This window comes from Oenanthe melanoleuca, chromosome 6, assembly GCF_029582105.1.
Source record: "Oenanthe melanoleuca isolate GR-GAL-2019-014 chromosome 6, OMel1.0, whole genome shotgun sequence".
Lineage (NCBI taxonomy): Eukaryota > Metazoa > Chordata > Aves > Passeriformes > Muscicapidae > Oenanthe > Oenanthe melanoleuca.
Window position 1 is genome coordinate 17,490,897 of NC_079340.1, and position 16,773 is coordinate 17,507,669.

Genomic DNA, 16,773 nt, shown 5'->3' on the forward strand with positions numbered 1-16,773 from the left:
CACTCTTTGATTCTATGAAGTTTACCAAAATGAACAAAAATGCAACTAAACACTTGGCTTTGTCTATTCAAACTGCTGACTTTTAATGGAAAGGTTTTCATTCACCTGGAAACCTTGGAAGGAGGAGAGCAGTCCTTCCTACATTTGTTTCTGAGGAATTATCCAAAGTGAAGTATTAAGCTTCCATTATCTCGATGCTGATACCGAACAACAGAGCTCTGTCTACTAAGCTGTTCCAGCTGATCCTGCATTGTTCAATGTCACTAAATCTTAAAACAGTTTCAGTGGATAAACTCAAGATGTTGGGTTTTGTCTCAGCTGACAATGAACAAATGTAAGATTACATCAATTAGTACCTTTGTTCTTTGTTTTCTGATTTGCAGAAATGTGTTTGCCTGATTTCATGCTGTTCACAACAAATGTTGTCTTTTCTAATTCACGGGGGGTTTTATCATTATATGTTGTTGGGCATTTTTATTCCAAAACTCTGTGCAATTACATCTGTGGACAGAGTGTTGAGAAAGTGGCAGAATCCAAAGGTGTAGTGGTAAGATGAGTAGGGAAGAAAGAGCTGGGGTTGGTGTCATGTATTGCTAAGAAATTAGACTTTTGGTCTCCTGCTCCAGTAAGCTGACCTGCACCCCACCAGTATGGTCTGGATACAGATTTTTCTTTCCTTGTGTTAAGGAACACTATTGCCTAGTTATGCCTCCCCTGTCAACTGGGGAAGGAAGTCTTTAACAAAACTGCCAAAATACTGAGAAAACCTGCTTTGGTATTTAGTGTAATCTTTATAACAGAGGTTTGGATTTTTTGACAGCATTTTGGAAAGGTTGACTTTAAATTGACATTTCTTTTGACATAAATGCCAATTAAGGTATTGCATTTTTAAATACTACTTGTGCAGTATTTGTTATTTTTTGTGAAGGCAATATTTGCACTGTCTGTATTCTCAAAGCTTGCTTAAAATTTAACAAATGTGGCATATGGAAGCTAAGAATCTCTTTGGGACTGTTGAACATTATGGGAAAATGTTCCTTAAGTTAATAACAATGGAAGACAGCATGCTGTCACTCTGAAGAAACAAAGGCAATTCTTCTAGAGAAATACTTGCACTGCTAGGCATGTCTTATAGCTACACTCTAAACCTGTGTAAAGACTAAGTTAAAAGTGCTCAGTTAGCATCAAAGAAATGAGAAATATTGCTGTAAAAGCCACAATGCAATTTATTTCTTCTTCTGTGGACATCTGCATTGAAGTGTTGCATTTCTTTTTTAATACAAGGGGACTTGGGTGGAATACACATCCTTTTCTCTTACTTTGTTCTCTGTGTGATTATTTCTTTTCCTCACAAATGATGTCTGAAAAGGCCAGTTTTTTTCTGGCTTCAGTGGACAGTATGTGTTTTCCATATCAGTGTCAGGTATTCCTGATGATTGTGACCAAGAGTATTTTAATGATTGCAATATCTGGAAGATTAGTTCATGTTGTGTCACTCTTTTATTTATGGAATTAAGCTATAATTCAGGTTGAATGGGGCCTCTGGAGGGTGTCTGGCCCAAGCCCTGCTCTCTTGCTGCACATGTGTGCATGAAGGGATGGTAGCACTCATGGAGCTCTCTGGATGATGTGGAGCTTCCTGCCTTTTGATCATCTGCCATTTCCATCTCAGATTTTTGCTACCATCCCTTAACTTTTGGTTTTCTATTATTTTTGACCTTTTAGAATCTTACCTTAGGAACACTCCTAAAAATACAACGTGTCTAACACATGGCATCTTACTCCTGCAGACATTAAAAATAACTTATGTGTGCACTTGGGACTTATTTGGGAAGTGCCTCGTGTGTCTTAAAAGTAGTTTTGCCTTATGTCAGGTTATATATAGTTGTAAAATCTTACTTTTTCAAATTTCATTTCTTCATAGGCCAGAAGCAAAGTTTGGATGAAGTGAACTAACCAAGTCGCCGTCATGAGCAGGAGCAAGCGAGACAACAATTTCTACAGCGTCGAGATTGGAGACTCAACTTTCACCGTGCTGAAACGGTATCAGAATTTGAAACCAATAGGATCAGGAGCACAAGGGATAGTTTGGTAAGGTTTCTTTAAAGTTTAAATAAACCTTTAGGTCTCCTTAACATAGTTTTTTGAGGTGATGTATGTTACAGAGCAGCAGTGTGGAGAATTACCTTTTACAGGCAAAACAGCAATGGTAATTGGTGGCCATTTTCCTCAGCAAGGGTGGTTGCTGTTGCTTTTTGATCAGTTCAGCTTTAGAACTGATGCCCTTCTGTGCAAATTCAGCCAGTTGTGCTGAGTCCTGTAAATTACTGGGGGAAAAAGAAACCAGCTAAAGAAACTAATGCTAGTCCTAAACCACACTGCTTGCAGTGAAACAAAAGCCAGAAATACTTTGTATAATATTTGCTGCCTGTAAATGTTTACACTTCTTGAAATGTTGTTTTAGGAGTTTGTTTCACTTAGTTTCATAATGTGAGTAGTCCTTGATGCCAGTGAGTGGACATTTGGGATGCTGGCTGTCACATGTGGGTTTGTGATGCAGTTTGTGAAAGTATGACTTGACAGTGTCATCCTTTGAATAGGAGCGCTGCTGTGTGGGCTGTAAAGTGTCCAGTTGATTTAAGCTGTTAGCCACTAGCTGCTTGTAGGTACAGTTTCCTGTGCAGTGGCATTGCCTCAAAGAGAAATGTTGGTTTAACCTTCCTGGAAGCTTTCTTCAATGTTTGAGAAATATGTAAATATCACAGGACCTTGCAGATTTTTCAGTTGTTTGTAACACTTAAGATATTAACCAGGTACATAAAAATACAAAAAACGTCAAGGAAGAGAAAGTTAAGGGAAAGCATAATGTCAATTCTGTCACCTATTTACTACCTTGATCTTGTCTTGATCAGTGTGAAAAGAATGTGTGGTATAGGTGGGTTTTTAATTCACGTTTGTGTTTTAGCAGGATTAATAAAACAATGTAGTAAGTGTAAATGGAAACTTGAAGAAAGAACTCTAGAATGAGTTGGTTTTGAAATTATAGCTTCTGGCATTAAACTTACTGGTATTAACTAGCAGTAACAGAAAAACTGATCTGAATTTTGTTTGCATGTGTTTTAATATACTGAGGATGTAGACAGTTGCTTGGCTAGTTTGTTGCTATAGAAATGCCAGTAAAAGCTTTAGATGTTATTACTGTCCTTCTAATGGCCAGTCATATGTTACTACTGCCTGTTTTCTGAATCTGTTGCCCTTCCTAGAGCTGAGATCCCAAAACTGACCATGTAATTACTCTAGGGCTATTCTGTAATTGCTGCTAGTGGTAATTGAAACCTTTTTAGTTAAATCGCAGCTTACCCAGATGAGGACTGTGGTTTAATCTTGCCCCCATGTATCTCCATACAGTGCAATTCTTTAGATTGGAGTTTTTGTTGTCAGTGTGATGGTTTGTATTTGTTCCCTTTTTTTTTTTTTTTTTTTTTTTTTTAAATAACTGATCCAGCTTCATTTGGAGGAATATTAAGTAGATGGTCTGATACTGAAATAGGCTGCTGTTACGTACAGGGAATGCAGAAGTTTAAATATTAGAACAGGAGTCCCATTTGGCAGCCAAAATAATCCTTATCTTTGGGGCAGGTGGGGGAATTCCAGATATAGTGGAAAATGTGCATCAAAGAAAGTTACCAGTACATGTTGTTCCCATTTTTTTCTTTAGTGGTGTCTAGAGGTTTTGTTGATGATAAACTACAAATCATTCAAGCCTATATACTTCTTAAAGTAGTGAGTTAGATTTAATAGATGCTACTGTTTACTGGCAAATATTCTTCATTTGATTTCAGTACCATTCTTGAGAAGAGACAAGAAAATAATATTTTTCCTGCTGAGACTTTTTTAGTAACTGATAAATATTTCCTAAGTCTGCATGGCAGTCAGCTGTTGTATTAGATCTTACAGGAAAAACAAGCCATGCCTTCCTGTCATGGAAATGTGATATGTAAGGGAGTTGTCTCCAGTAACAGTCTTCATCAGTTAAACAGCCTGTGTCACTGCATCGTATGACAATCTTGGCATTAGTCTGCAAACAAAATTTTTTTTTTTATCACCAAGTTAAAGCCAGTGACATCTAGAGGCTAAAGCTTTCTTAGTATTTTTTTTGTCTTGACTTTGCTGTCATTGTCATCAGAATATTAAGCAACTACATAAGTGAAAGCATGTGACCTTTCTATAACCTGCTTTTCCTGCCTTCTCCCTTTTAGTGTGAAGTTTTTATGTAAAATTGATGTGCTTTTTCTGTTTGAAGTGTTTTGGATCTTTTTTAGATGGTCTGTTCTTGAGTGCCAGTGAGTGGCAAGAGCTCAGCATCTTTGGAAGCAGAAATACTGCATTATATTTTAGAGACTGTCATGTGTTAATGCTCTGAAACTGGGAAATATTTTTAAATTTAGAATCACTGAGCACACAAGAGCACTTTGCTGTATCACATTCCTAAACCTGGATAACACTGTAAATTTGCATTTTCTGCAGACATGAAACAAATTCGCTGAAAATGTTTGCAACTGCCACAGCTTAAAAGACCTTGACACTGGAGATGTAATAATGTTATTTTTAATTACAGTGCAGCTTATGATGCCATCCTGGAGCGGAATGTTGCAATCAAGAAGTTAAGCCGACCGTTTCAGAACCAAACCCACGCTAAAAGAGCCTACAGAGAGCTCGTTCTTATGAAGTGCGTTAATCACAAAAATGTGAGTGCGTGTCCTGCTTCAGATGGTGGAGAATTAGCTGGGAGGTTATCCTTTGTAAAAATCTGGAAAAGGACTTAAGAGGAGATTTCCACTGCATGATAGTACCTCCATGATAAGTACAGAAGGGTCTTGCAGAAGAGCTGTTTTTGGCTAGTTTTAATACCTGCCCAGTCTTTAAATACCCACTTCAAACTCAACAAGGGAGTCAGTGTTACATTGCTGAAATTTACAGCTGTCAAGTAAGAGTTCCATGGCTGGTAAGTGCATCCTGCTGCTAAACAGGAGAAAAAAGAAATAGGCTGTAATACCTTTTTCCCCTTGGTGCATGAATGAGTTTGGAATCTTGTGCTGTTACAGCAGTAGCTGTCCAGTGTTTATGAAGCTGTGCAGTAGACAAGATCATGGAAATAGGGAGCAAATATGTGAAAAATTTATTGGAGTTGAACTGCAGAAGGCTTTTATTACCTTCTTCTTTCAGAGTCAGATGTGAGAGTCTTCTTTATCTTTTCTTTTAGTCCTCCATCAGGAAGATAAATTTTATCCTGGCTGCTAGGGACAGAGTGTGTCATAGAAACTTACTCTATCTTCTAGCTTTTGTCTAGATTTTGTAATTTTTCTCAGGGTTGGTTTATATGTGGATTCTCTGAAGGATATTCCACCTAATAGCATAATTTGTATGATGATAAAATATTGCAAGCCTGCCTGATTCTTGATGAGCAGTAGTTTGGCCTCTTTCCTATCCATTCTTAATGCAAAATGTCCTAAAGCAGCTGTAAGAACCTGTTTTTCTGTTTGGATGAAGTTGTTTTTTCACCTCTGTCACTGGCAAAGTGGTATCTTTTAGGGAGTCTTCGTCAAGTTTTAATTTTATTATTCCTCATGTACAAAAAAAAAATCTTACCAGATCTTCAAACTAAAAGTAGGAGGAAGGGGAAGAGTGACTAAGCTCCTTAGGTTTTAATATTTGAATATCATCATGTTAACACACAGAATGTCTTTAGATTCTGTGATTTGTGGAGGAAAATACTCCTTCCAAAATCATTATATCTGTTGACATCATGTTAGGCCTGGTTGAGCTACTGAGCATCTTGAGCTTCAGTGTATACCTGGAGGTTAATATCAGAATAATAGTTACTAGTTGTGAAATGTTGAATCTGGAACTTTGCTATTGCTGTGGTACAATTACCCTTCCTCTCCCCCTCCTTGCAGATAATCGGCCTACTGAATGTGTTCACACCACAGAAATCCCTGGAAGAATTTCAAGATGTGTAAGTCAGATTTGAGCTAAAGCTGCGAATTTATTTTTAAAGTATTCGTATGAAAAGATGAGCAAGATAAAGAATACAGTAAAATGGCAATATTATCTGATTATATTTTTTTTTCCCTTCATAAGCTACATAGTGATGGAGCTCATGGATGCAAATCTCTGCCAGGTGATTCAGATGGAGCTTGACCATGAACGAATGTCCTATCTTCTTTATCAAATGCTGTGTGGTATCAAACATCTTCATTCAGCTGGCATTATTCATAGGGTAAGTGAACTAAACTATATAATTTGCATCGCACCAGGTTTTATCTTGAGTGTTTAAAAGATAAAATAAGTTAGAAATAGGAACATTAAGAATGTTTCATAGCCTGTCCCATAGGCAGGGAGAGAAAGCTGAAAGGAAATCATCACACCTTTTTCCAGGACAATTCTGGAATGAGCCTTTTGAATGTTTAAATGATTTGATAACAATCTGCACAGAGCAAACTGAAGATTTTTGCAGTGAGTTACATTACCTCCTCTAATTCTGTATAATGTTCCAGTTTAGTAGTCATGGCAGGAAAGGATATCTGGAAATGTCTCTGCCTTTATTGTTTTGGTAACCAAACCTGAAACCCCATCTTTTGAAAGAACTGCCCATTTTTCTGCTCCTTTGCTAGCAGAGTAATTACTAATTATCTGAAATCTCCAGATAAGAAGATGATGATAAAGACTTGTAATTGGAGCTTGGATTCCAACACCTGTGTGTGACAAATTGTTTGCTCAGGTGAATGGTTAACAGGCAAAACTGACTACAGCTTTTTAAATGGCATGTGTGTGTTGCAGTCTAGTCAAGAGATTTTGGATATAAAGTTGCCTGTTCAAGTTGAGCATCTCATATGTAGTGGTGTACAGATTAAAGATTGCTTGGGATTTTCAGGTTGTAACTTTTTAAGTATAATCTTGTCGGTTTGGGAAGTCATAAGCTTGTATTTTTGTAGTACTACATTTTTCATTGTGAATTTTTTGAGTTTGAGAAGTTTTCATTTCTGAAGCAATAGAAAAGAGTTAATTAACCTTAGTGATGTGGGGTGGTTTCAGTCCTTACTGCACAGTCTTCTTCACGATGTGCACAGAAAAGCAGATGACAAATGGCAGTTCTGTGCACTACCACAGGAATTGTGTTAGGAATCCTGTGTTAGGATGCTTGTCCAGATCAGTGGTTCACCACATTGTGACTGGGTGTTGAATGGTCTGCAAGCTGGATCTGCAGTCTGACACTCCTCTTCAGTGTGCCATCTTTTCCCAGGGAAACAGGGAAAATTATTTGAGTAGAAAGTAGAGCTTGAATGGGCAAATACTGCTTCCTTTTGCTTGGTTAGTTCTAGTACTCATCAGCTACTTCATTCCAGTGAGGAGCTCAGAGATGCAGGTGAAACTTTCCTTCTTGATGCAATTTCCCTGAACTGCTGTGTTTAAGAGATGGGCAAGGAAGGGAGAAGCATTGCCTGTAACCAGGCATTGTACCTGATGCTGCTTGGTCTGCCTGTGGGCATTTTAGATAGATCACTTGGGCTTTTTGCATTATTCTGGGAATGCTTGGCAAAACTAGGTTGTGTTGCAATACTATATTGCCTGTGACTGAAATCATGCAGCCTGTGGTGTTCTAATGTATGTGAACATCTGTGGGTCTGAAATAATGGTTTGCATGCAGTTTCACATTTCCTCTTCACTACTTAGGTGTGCAAGTTTAATGCTGTGGATTTTCCTAGGCCTTTTTTACTTTCAGAACACAGTATATTGTTTGGACATGTTAGATTAAGTAAAGTAAGAATGTCTCTCTGTGGATCTTAGCGCAAGCTTAAAGGAGCTTCTAAAAGTGTATTTGCCTCAGGGTAGTTTGTACTCCACTGAAGTGGGCATTGATTCTGTAGAAGTTGTGGATAAATTTAAACATTTTTACATTTGCAGAAAAGAAGTAACTACTTAGGTAGCTGGTCAAGAGTAAAGACAGCTTTGAGGATAGAATTCCTGCCTCTGTAAATATAGGTTCAGTCTTTGAAATGCTTCCTATCATACAGGGATGAACTATCCTAAAGAAACTAAATACAATTGCTATGTAAATAGCACCATATGTATTCATGAATGCTTTTAAAGGACATGTACAGATCTTTTGAAGGACATTTCACTTGCATGTCTTCCTGGCAGATTTTCAGCTGACAGCTCCTCCTTAGACTTTGTTAGAAGATTGAGTGCATTCTAAGTGTTATCTGCTGTGTGCATTGTGCCTTTTTTTACTTCAAGGTGCAAAGTATCAAAGTGTTGTTCCTCTGTGGAGGAAGCTGAAGAAAACCTTGGAGTACCAGGAAGATGGCCTGCAGAGGGAAGTGTCACACAGACCGTGTGGCTGCAGTGGTAATTCTTTGTACCACTCTTCTGGGCTCTCAGAACCAGTCCTTAATGTCCAGAGCTAATTACTTTATTGAAGCTTCTTCAACATAGCCTGAGCTCCTGTGGTTGCCCAAGGAGCATTCTGGCTATGAATCTAATGCTCTACTTTAGTGGTCTTTTAAGCTTTTTTTGGTATTGGTAGTTTCACCTGTTTTTTGACTGAGTTCTTCAGCTTATAGCATAGCTAATCTCAGTGGTCATCTCAGCATTTTAGTAGCTTTTTCAAGGCTTGTTGAATGACTGAAATCACAAAAATCTGTGTATGTGCCTTACAGCACTGATACTACTTGCCATAGAAATAAGTGGGTTTTTTTAATAGCAAGCTAGAGACATGGAACAAAGCAGACATCAAACACAAAGAGTTCCAGTCACCTTGAAATTGTAGTGGCAAACTTAGTTTGCTACATCAATGGGTAAAGATTTGACCATAACTTTACACTGACTTTAACAGATGTTGGCAAATCAACATTACTGTGTTCCAAACATTTTGCAGAGATGCAATTTCCAGCCAATATAGGAGTACACGTTCATTTATATTTCATAATCTGAGGATGAATGATCAGTATTTCAGAGTTGTGCCTCACTGACTTCCTGAGGGACACAGAGTGTCTCATTAGTCTCGCGTGGAGGCTCTCAAACATTGAATCCTGCCTGATTTTGAGTACTTCACAAAGGGGCCTAATTACAGATGCCCTTCACAAATCTTGTCTTAGAAAGAGAAAAGCCCACAGAAGCCATGAATTACCCTCCAGAGATGTCCCTGTCTCCTTGTCTGGCTGATGGGGAGACGGCCATGCAAGAATCTGTTTCTTGAGCACTGACATTTTACATTTTCATGGTTCAGTGAGAGATTTTCTGCTATAGGTTCTAGTTATATTTATCCATCCTAATTAATTTGATCACTCCCAAAGGAGCTTTTGAGTTTCTGTTTATTTAACAGAAGATATTTTTAACAGATGCAGGTTTTGCATCTCTGCATGAATTTGAATGTAGTGTAAGTCAATTCATCATTTTGATCCTAGGCTTCATGACAGCTACATGGTGTTCAAAAATAAGGATGGACAGCATTTGGTAAGCAAAGAGAAGATCTCTTAACATTTTGAGTGTTAATCCTGCAGCTTTGGGAAGGATGAGGGTAGTTAATACCATGAGCATGTGCCTGGCATTCTGCAGTGAATATCCTGAAAATAATAGAAGTGTGCAGAAATAAAGTTGACAATAAAAAGGACTGTAATAGAATCTGAAACGTGCATATTAAATGACCAGAAGGCCTCACAGAACTTAAATTAATTTGTGGTGTTTGAGAGTGTTTTAAGCTAAAGTTGTCTGCAGAGTCCCTGTGGAAAGGCATGTGTGAATATATACATATACACGACTTTTAACTAGTTATTAAAATTCTGTTGTTCTAGAACTCTTAGTTTTTTCCTCTTTACCTTTAATGCAGTTTTCTTAGCATTATGAGGAGATTGCTGTAAGCCATCCAAGTAGAAATGAAAACTACATAAATCTTGCAGATATCCACCTTTAAGTCTTTAAGAAACAATGACAGATAGGGCTACTTATCAAATGCTTGCAGCTCTAGTGGTGGAGTCCTCTGTCACATCTCAGGTTTTTCTCTCATTAATCTCAGCAGAGTGTGGGCAGGAAGTATCTTAGTCTTATCTGTGTTGTCCTGTGTGCTGTGAATGATTTTATGATTGCAAAGTTATTCTGAAGTACTCTGTAATATTTACTCTGTGGCATTCAAATGTGTGTAAGATCCTGCTGAGGCGATGGCAGAGAAAGCCTGTGTAGTGTTTGTATAAATGTTGCAAAGCCACTATTGTCAGTAGGGCTCAAGTATAGAGAACAGTTGCCATCTTGCTAACCAAAATGATCTGAAGCTATGTCAGTATTTTCCACTCCAATTTAATGATTGCTAATTTTTGGCAGTTTTTCAATGGTGCCTTTTTGGGTTTGGTTGCCAAACTTAGTATAAAACCAAGTCGTAAATTGGAAACTAAAACCATGTGGGCATGGAGATTTCCTTTCTGTTCAGAGAAATATATTGGTTCAAAAGAGGTAATGTAACCTCAATTAGCAAATAAACCTTTTACATTCATTATAATTCTAGTAATTCTTGTATCAAGATGATTATTGAATGAAGTGATTGTCATGTTACTTGTGTTCTGCATTGTAGTAATAATTATTGTTCCAGTGAGCAGTTTCTAGACCTTTCCTCAGAGCTAACTATACTTCCTACTAACCTCAGTTTATTTCAGACATTGCTAATATCTTGTAATGCTGGTTGTATTTCCCTTCTTTAATTGCTATAAAAATCTACAAGCACAATAAAGGAATTAATTCTGTAATCTGCTGAATGCACATAAATTAATGCAAGGGGAAAAAAGCTGCAGTTATAGCAATAACCTAGTTGTGTGCGTGGGATTTAATGTTAGCAATATTATCTTTTTAAAATGTGAACCACAGAGTACTTTGTGCTTCTCTTAGCAGTCATATATGATGTTTCTTTTTAAAGGATTTAAAGCCCAGTAATATAGTAGTAAAGTCAGACTGCACTTTGAAGATTCTTGACTTTGGACTGGCCAGAACTGCAGGAACTAGTTTTATGATGACGCCTTATGTAGTGACTCGTTACTACAGAGCACCAGAGGTCATCCTAGGGATGGGATACAAAGAAAACGGTCAGCAAATATAGTCTTTCTTTGGCATAGCTTTATTTTTTTTTGTTTGGCACACCACATTTTACATGTTAATGTTTTTTTCAAGCTGTGGAAATTTTATTAATTAGTCTCGTGACCAAAATGCAGATTCTGGATACACCAATTTGTTTATTTAATTCAACCCATTAGAAAATGTTTGCATTTAATAGGATAAGAAATTGAGGGCCTTGTTTGTTTAAAAATTTAAATAACTTCCTTGGCAGATTGCATGACATACAGGAAGAACTGGAAATACATTTTCTTAATAAATGGTATGTACTTTGATATACCTTCATCTGACTTTATTCCTGATGAAGATGTAAATTGTAATTCATCAGTAGATATGTGTACCAAGTTCAAGGCTAAATAACTGTATTGGGTATGGCCTTTCAGGAAGTAGGGAGCATAAAGTCTACTGAGGAACAAACAAGCTAAGATTACCTACTGTGGATTGCTTTTTATTAAAACCAGCCTCCTTTAAGCCTTTTGCATTACATTCTTAATGGTGCTGAAGAAAAACTCAATAACATGCTTGAGACAAGCACGCAGAGAGTACTGTCCTGGTGCATCAGATTCTTTGAGGTCTGTGACAAATTCCAAGGGAATTTTACTTTGTGTACACTTCCTCTCCACCATACTCTATCTGTGACCAGTCTGCCTCTCAGTATCTTCTACAGGAAAATAAAAAAGGTTTGTCATTTGAGGGAAACACATCACCAAGTACATTGCACCTTCAAGGAAGCAGCTGGTGGTCCCCATTAGGAGAACAAAGTGATGTGTCATTCCTGTCACTCCTTTGGAGCAGCCTGGCTCTGCTGCCATTCCCTGCTGTGCTGTCCCTGTGCTCAGGCAGCTCCCTGGTTTCACTTGTCAGCACCTCAGGCTGGCTGTGCCCACAGGTCACTGTGTGCGTGTCAAACTCTGCTGGCCACGCTTCCAGAGAGACCCTGAGCTGCCTCCTGGGGATGTGGGGTGTGGCTCCTCACCTCTGTCACAACTGGGGCTTGCTGTTCCTTTCAGCATTCCTGATACAGTCTGCAAACCTGCCTGGCAACTGCACACCATTGCAGCATTGACTTCAGGCTGGGTGTGAATGGTGCTAGCAATGAAAGAAGCCAGCTCAAGGGAATGAGAGTGGATATTTATTGCAAGACTGTGATTATTATTTGTTTGGATTGTTAGTGTGCATGAGAGGATGTAAATTTCTTCAAATGTCCTCAATGGCTGACTCATTTTTCCAGTAATTTAGGAACCACAGGCTGAGTAGAGCAAGTCAGTTATTTCTTTTAATTCCTAAAGTTTTCGAGATTTGCAAATTTAAGTTTGTCTTTTTTTCCTCCAAGACTTTATATTGGCTATTTAAGAGACATTAAAGAAAAGTACCTAAAGCTGCAGTACTGAGTCATGCAGCTGCCTTACAGAGGGCAGAATTGATGAAATGAAAGTCACAAGTTTTCTGACTCAGCTTGCCCAGTTTAAATTTTTCTCTTTTGGGTTGCAGAAGTGTGAAACATTATTTTCTCTACTAGAGTTAGATAGATTGTGGTCTAGAGTATCCTGTCAAGCTTGTGACAATCCTGTTCCTTATGAAAGCATGAGTTGTGTTGTGCTTCATAAGTAGTAATTTACTTTTATTTGAAAAACTATCATGTCTTCCCAAAGCCAAATACATGGTCATTGAAGTGAGAGTGGCACTTCTGGAGAATGTAAATGTATGGAGTGAGTCCAAAGACAATTGCATTTCCATACATACTGCTCTCATTAAAAGGTAGTTTATCTGAGCTGTTAAGTCTTCTCAGCCAAGGAGTTTGTGGAGCTGCCATGACAGGGAGATGGGTATCAAGGGTGCACTTACAGTAAAAACCATGGACTGTCCAGGAGCCTCACCTGTTAGTATTGATGCCTGTTATAGCCCATGACACCCATAGTTAAATTAACTGGGAACTTATGTAATGCAGAGTTAAATATTGAAAATTGACAGTTAGCTAATGGTTACTGGGTTGCCTGGCAGTTTCCTGCAGTTTGTGCCCTGCTGAACTTTTGGGAGGATTGCAATGTCTATTTTGATGACTGAGATAATGTAGTGCAGAGTAACTTTTTGGTGCTATACTACACAGATATAAAATCTTCAATTGTTTTAAAACTAGCAAGGGGACCAAACAAATACATAGAGTTAACTTTTACGTAGGGCTTGTTAGCAAAGGATGTTTCTGGGTGTCACAGAAGCCAACTAAAGGACATCAGAACTTTTAATGTACATCCTCCTTAACAGGTTTATGCACTGTTATGTCCATGACTATCAGGAAGGAACCTCTGAAAAACATGGAAAGCCCTAAACACTCTAAATCAACTACTTTTACATTTCCTACTAGGTAGATTGGGTGTAAACTTCATTTTCACATGGTATTCTTTCTCTTAGAATTATAAAAATCAGTAAGTTCACTTCACAGGCTTGTTAAGAATAAAATGCACTCCTTATGACAGCAATAGATTTTTTAAAGTAGTTTTCAAATCTGTGATGAGATTTTAGTCTTCTGTAAAAGTATTCACAGTAGCATTAGTTTAGCTTGCTACAAAAGTTAGAGACCTGTAATTAGACAGGTTTTTGATTTAATGAAGCAGCAAATCAAAACACTACAAAACATCTCAAGTTTGGTTTTGTAGGGATACCAGAAGAATGGTAACTTTATCATGTTGGACACAGCTAATTATAAGAGATTTGGATATATTTTGGGTAGTGATGGCAGCAGATTGTTTAGCAGATCAAAAAGTCAACATTCAGAATTTTATTTAAGAAGTCAAATGCAAAACATGGCTTCTCTGAGTCTCTAAGCCAAAGAATATGTATTTAAGTATTTTTAAAAAGATTTTAAAGGAAAAAGAGCACTCAACTAAGGCGTTGACAATATTTTTTTAAATGAGCAAGGCCCTTAATTTTGACCTATTAATATGCACAACTGTGATCTCCTATCATATTATCTAGATACTATTTTAGAGGAACTTACAAATAAAGGAGAAAAAATATTGAAAAATAAGAAGCAATATTGCTTGACATTATTGAGCTCCTTCAGAACATCTACAAATAATTCTTACTATATTATTGTTGTCACTTAAATCCCTCTCTTATCTGCTTAATTGAAATTCCAGTGTCATATTTGACAAAGTATTTATAATAATAACATTTCATTGTTATGACTTCAAGAATTTTTGCATATGGAATTAACAATACCTCTGAAAGTAATTGCAAAAGAAATTGGCTTACCTGTAAAAAGTAAACTTGTGCATCTGTATGTCTTCTGAGTGATTTATTTTAAGGAAATGTAGAAAATGCGTATTTCATTTTTATATAATTGCTTTTGAGTTTTTCTTTTGTATAAAATGTTATTTAAGCAAACTGGAGAAATATTTTAAAACAAATTATCTGAACTGAAAATCTAGGAGCATACTAATGTTGTCATTAACTGATCCTCTAAAATTCTAAGTGATCTTTTACTGATTCTGTTTGCTTTTTATTTAAAGTGAGAGAGAGATGCATGGTAATCTGACTTCTAGGAAATACTTTATATTCCTATGTAATACCTAATTAATTCTCCTAAAAATTTGAACTGTTTCAATAGGCAATATTTTTACAGGTCATTTTACTTAGTTGCTTTTAGAATATTTCCTGCAATTTTAGTGGAATTACTTTCAAGGAGTAAATCTGTCTTTGGTGCTTGAGTCTATTCTCTTGGCAGGGGTAGCTTTGAAGCCTCCAGCCTTGGAGAAGTGCTTTTTTCTGCTCCATCCATGCCTCTCTCTCTCTGCTCAAGCTCTTGCTCTAGCACTATATTAAACAAAAGGATGTTTTTCTGCCTTGTATTTGAGACAGTTAAAAGCTAATCCTTGCACACGGTTTATGTTAAACTGTTTTCATTGATTAATACAAAGACTTGCTTTTCTTCCTGTGCTGTCTCTGCAGTTTATAGGATGCAGTCATGTTATGCTTCTTTTAATTTTAAATGACTGTTTGCTTTGCTTTTCCTTCTTTTTGTGCTACAAACATAGTGGATTTATGGTCTGTGGGGTGCATTATGGGCGAAATGGTTTGCCACAAAATCCTCTTTCCAGGAAGGGACTGTATCCTTGTGCTGCTGCAGCAGGTTGAATTAGCTAGGAAGTGATTAACCTTTTTATTGATGTTGTGTCATGAAGATGCATATTGTACAATTTTTATTTTTTTTTATTAAATGAACATGGATTTTTCTTGTGATACACTTAAAAAAAAAATCATTTATATTCAGGCTGCACCTAGCAGTAGGACATAGTCTCTGCTGGTCCTGTAGTTAGCATACATTCACCTTCACTCATTTTCATTGCACATGCTTTTTATAGTCACTTCATGTGTATGTGTGTGTCTAGATATTTTTATTTATTTTATTTTAATAACTATCTTTTATGTTAATGTCATTGCATTTTGTTTTCAGTTGACATTTGGTCAGTTGGGTGCATCATGGGAGAAATGATCAAAGGTGGTGTTTTATTTCCTGGTACAGATCGTATCCTTACCCTTGGCCTAGGATGTAGTTGTAAAAGGTCAAAAGATACTGCAATGATATAGTTCCAGATTAAGGTGGTTCTAATTTTTAAAATACAGGTTTTAAACTGCCTTTTCAAATTGCAATTTGTAAGTCCATTATATAACACTTGGGCAAACAGACTTATTTTTCTTTTTCCTTTCTTTTTTTCCCCCTCTTCTTTTCTTTTTTCCAGTGTAATATAGTCCCTATCCACTACTTTTGAATGTTGTCACACTTAAGACAGACTTCTTTTTGTTTAGGTGGTGTTTTCTTGGTTCACATGCATTGGGTTTTACTTTGGAGTTCATTTTTATGTAGTAATTTACTAATCTTGTTTAGTACCTGAGCATGCTAGTAGTTACTATTCTTTGCATTTTATAGAAAATGTTTACAATTCCTAACCATCTTCATTAGTTTCACTCTGGAGATTTATTTTTTGTATGCAGAAATGATCCTGCAAGCAGCTTTCAGAAATATCTGGCATTTCTGTCTCTGTATTCCATGAATGGTTTGGTGGTGTCTGTATGGGCTGTCCTGTGAACAGTATTTCAGACCAAGAGTCTGCTCCAGACAAACAGAACTGAAACCTCTAGATCATTGCTAAAACTACTGAAACTAACTGGACCTTGATATCCTGTTTGATTTACTATTACTTACAGAGCGTTTTTTTTTTTAGATGCCATGATAAATGTTTCCTGCTTTTGCTGCAGGTTACTGTTTAAAAATTGATATAGTACCATTTAGGGGTGAAAATGGGATGGAGATTTTTGAGGCATGGTAAGGAAATCCAGAGCATCCTTACTTTCACACAGCTCTGTCATTGCATGAGCTGCACCATGCTTTGCTTTATGCATCTGGTTTGCTGGCATGGCTTTTCAATTTAGACTCAGTGCCATACAATGTAAATAGTTCCTTTTGTCAAAGCCTTTACTAAAGCTCCTCAGAGCTTGAGAATCCTAATGTAGAGATCTGCTGTTAAGTTTTAACAATATAAGAGAGGGTATGCTTCAACCCACTGTAGATTTAGGTAGCCTGGTATCTAATTTTTGATGGCAGCCAAAAAGAAAAAG

General features: G+C 37.1%; 1 protein-coding gene across 8 annotated transcripts in view; it reads left to right on the forward strand.

Annotated features, from left to right (window-relative positions):
• Window positions 1-16,773, forward strand: part of MAPK8 (mitogen-activated protein kinase 8) — a 43,399-nt gene that overhangs the window by 17,618 nt on the left and 9,008 nt on the right. For 4 of the 8 annotated variants that reach the window (XM_056494612.1, XM_056494614.1, XM_056494609.1 and 1 more), the window contains 6 exons: window positions 1,925-2,091; window positions 4,619-4,748; window positions 5,958-6,016; window positions 6,142-6,280; window positions 10,964-11,129; window positions 15,611-15,682. In XM_056494612.1, the coding sequence (XP_056350587.1) occupies window positions 1,970-2,091; window positions 4,619-4,748; window positions 5,958-6,016; window positions 6,142-6,280; window positions 10,964-11,129; window positions 15,611-15,682 (688 nt within the window). In that variant the 5' untranslated portion in view covers window positions 1,925-1,969. Of the gene's footprint in view, window positions 1-1,924; window positions 2,092-4,618; window positions 4,749-5,957; window positions 6,017-6,141; window positions 6,281-10,963; window positions 11,130-15,191; window positions 15,264-15,610; window positions 15,683-16,773 lie in introns of all 8 variants that reach the window. The other 4 variants (XM_056494613.1, XM_056494616.1, XM_056494611.1 and 1 more) reach the window with 1 other exon arrangement.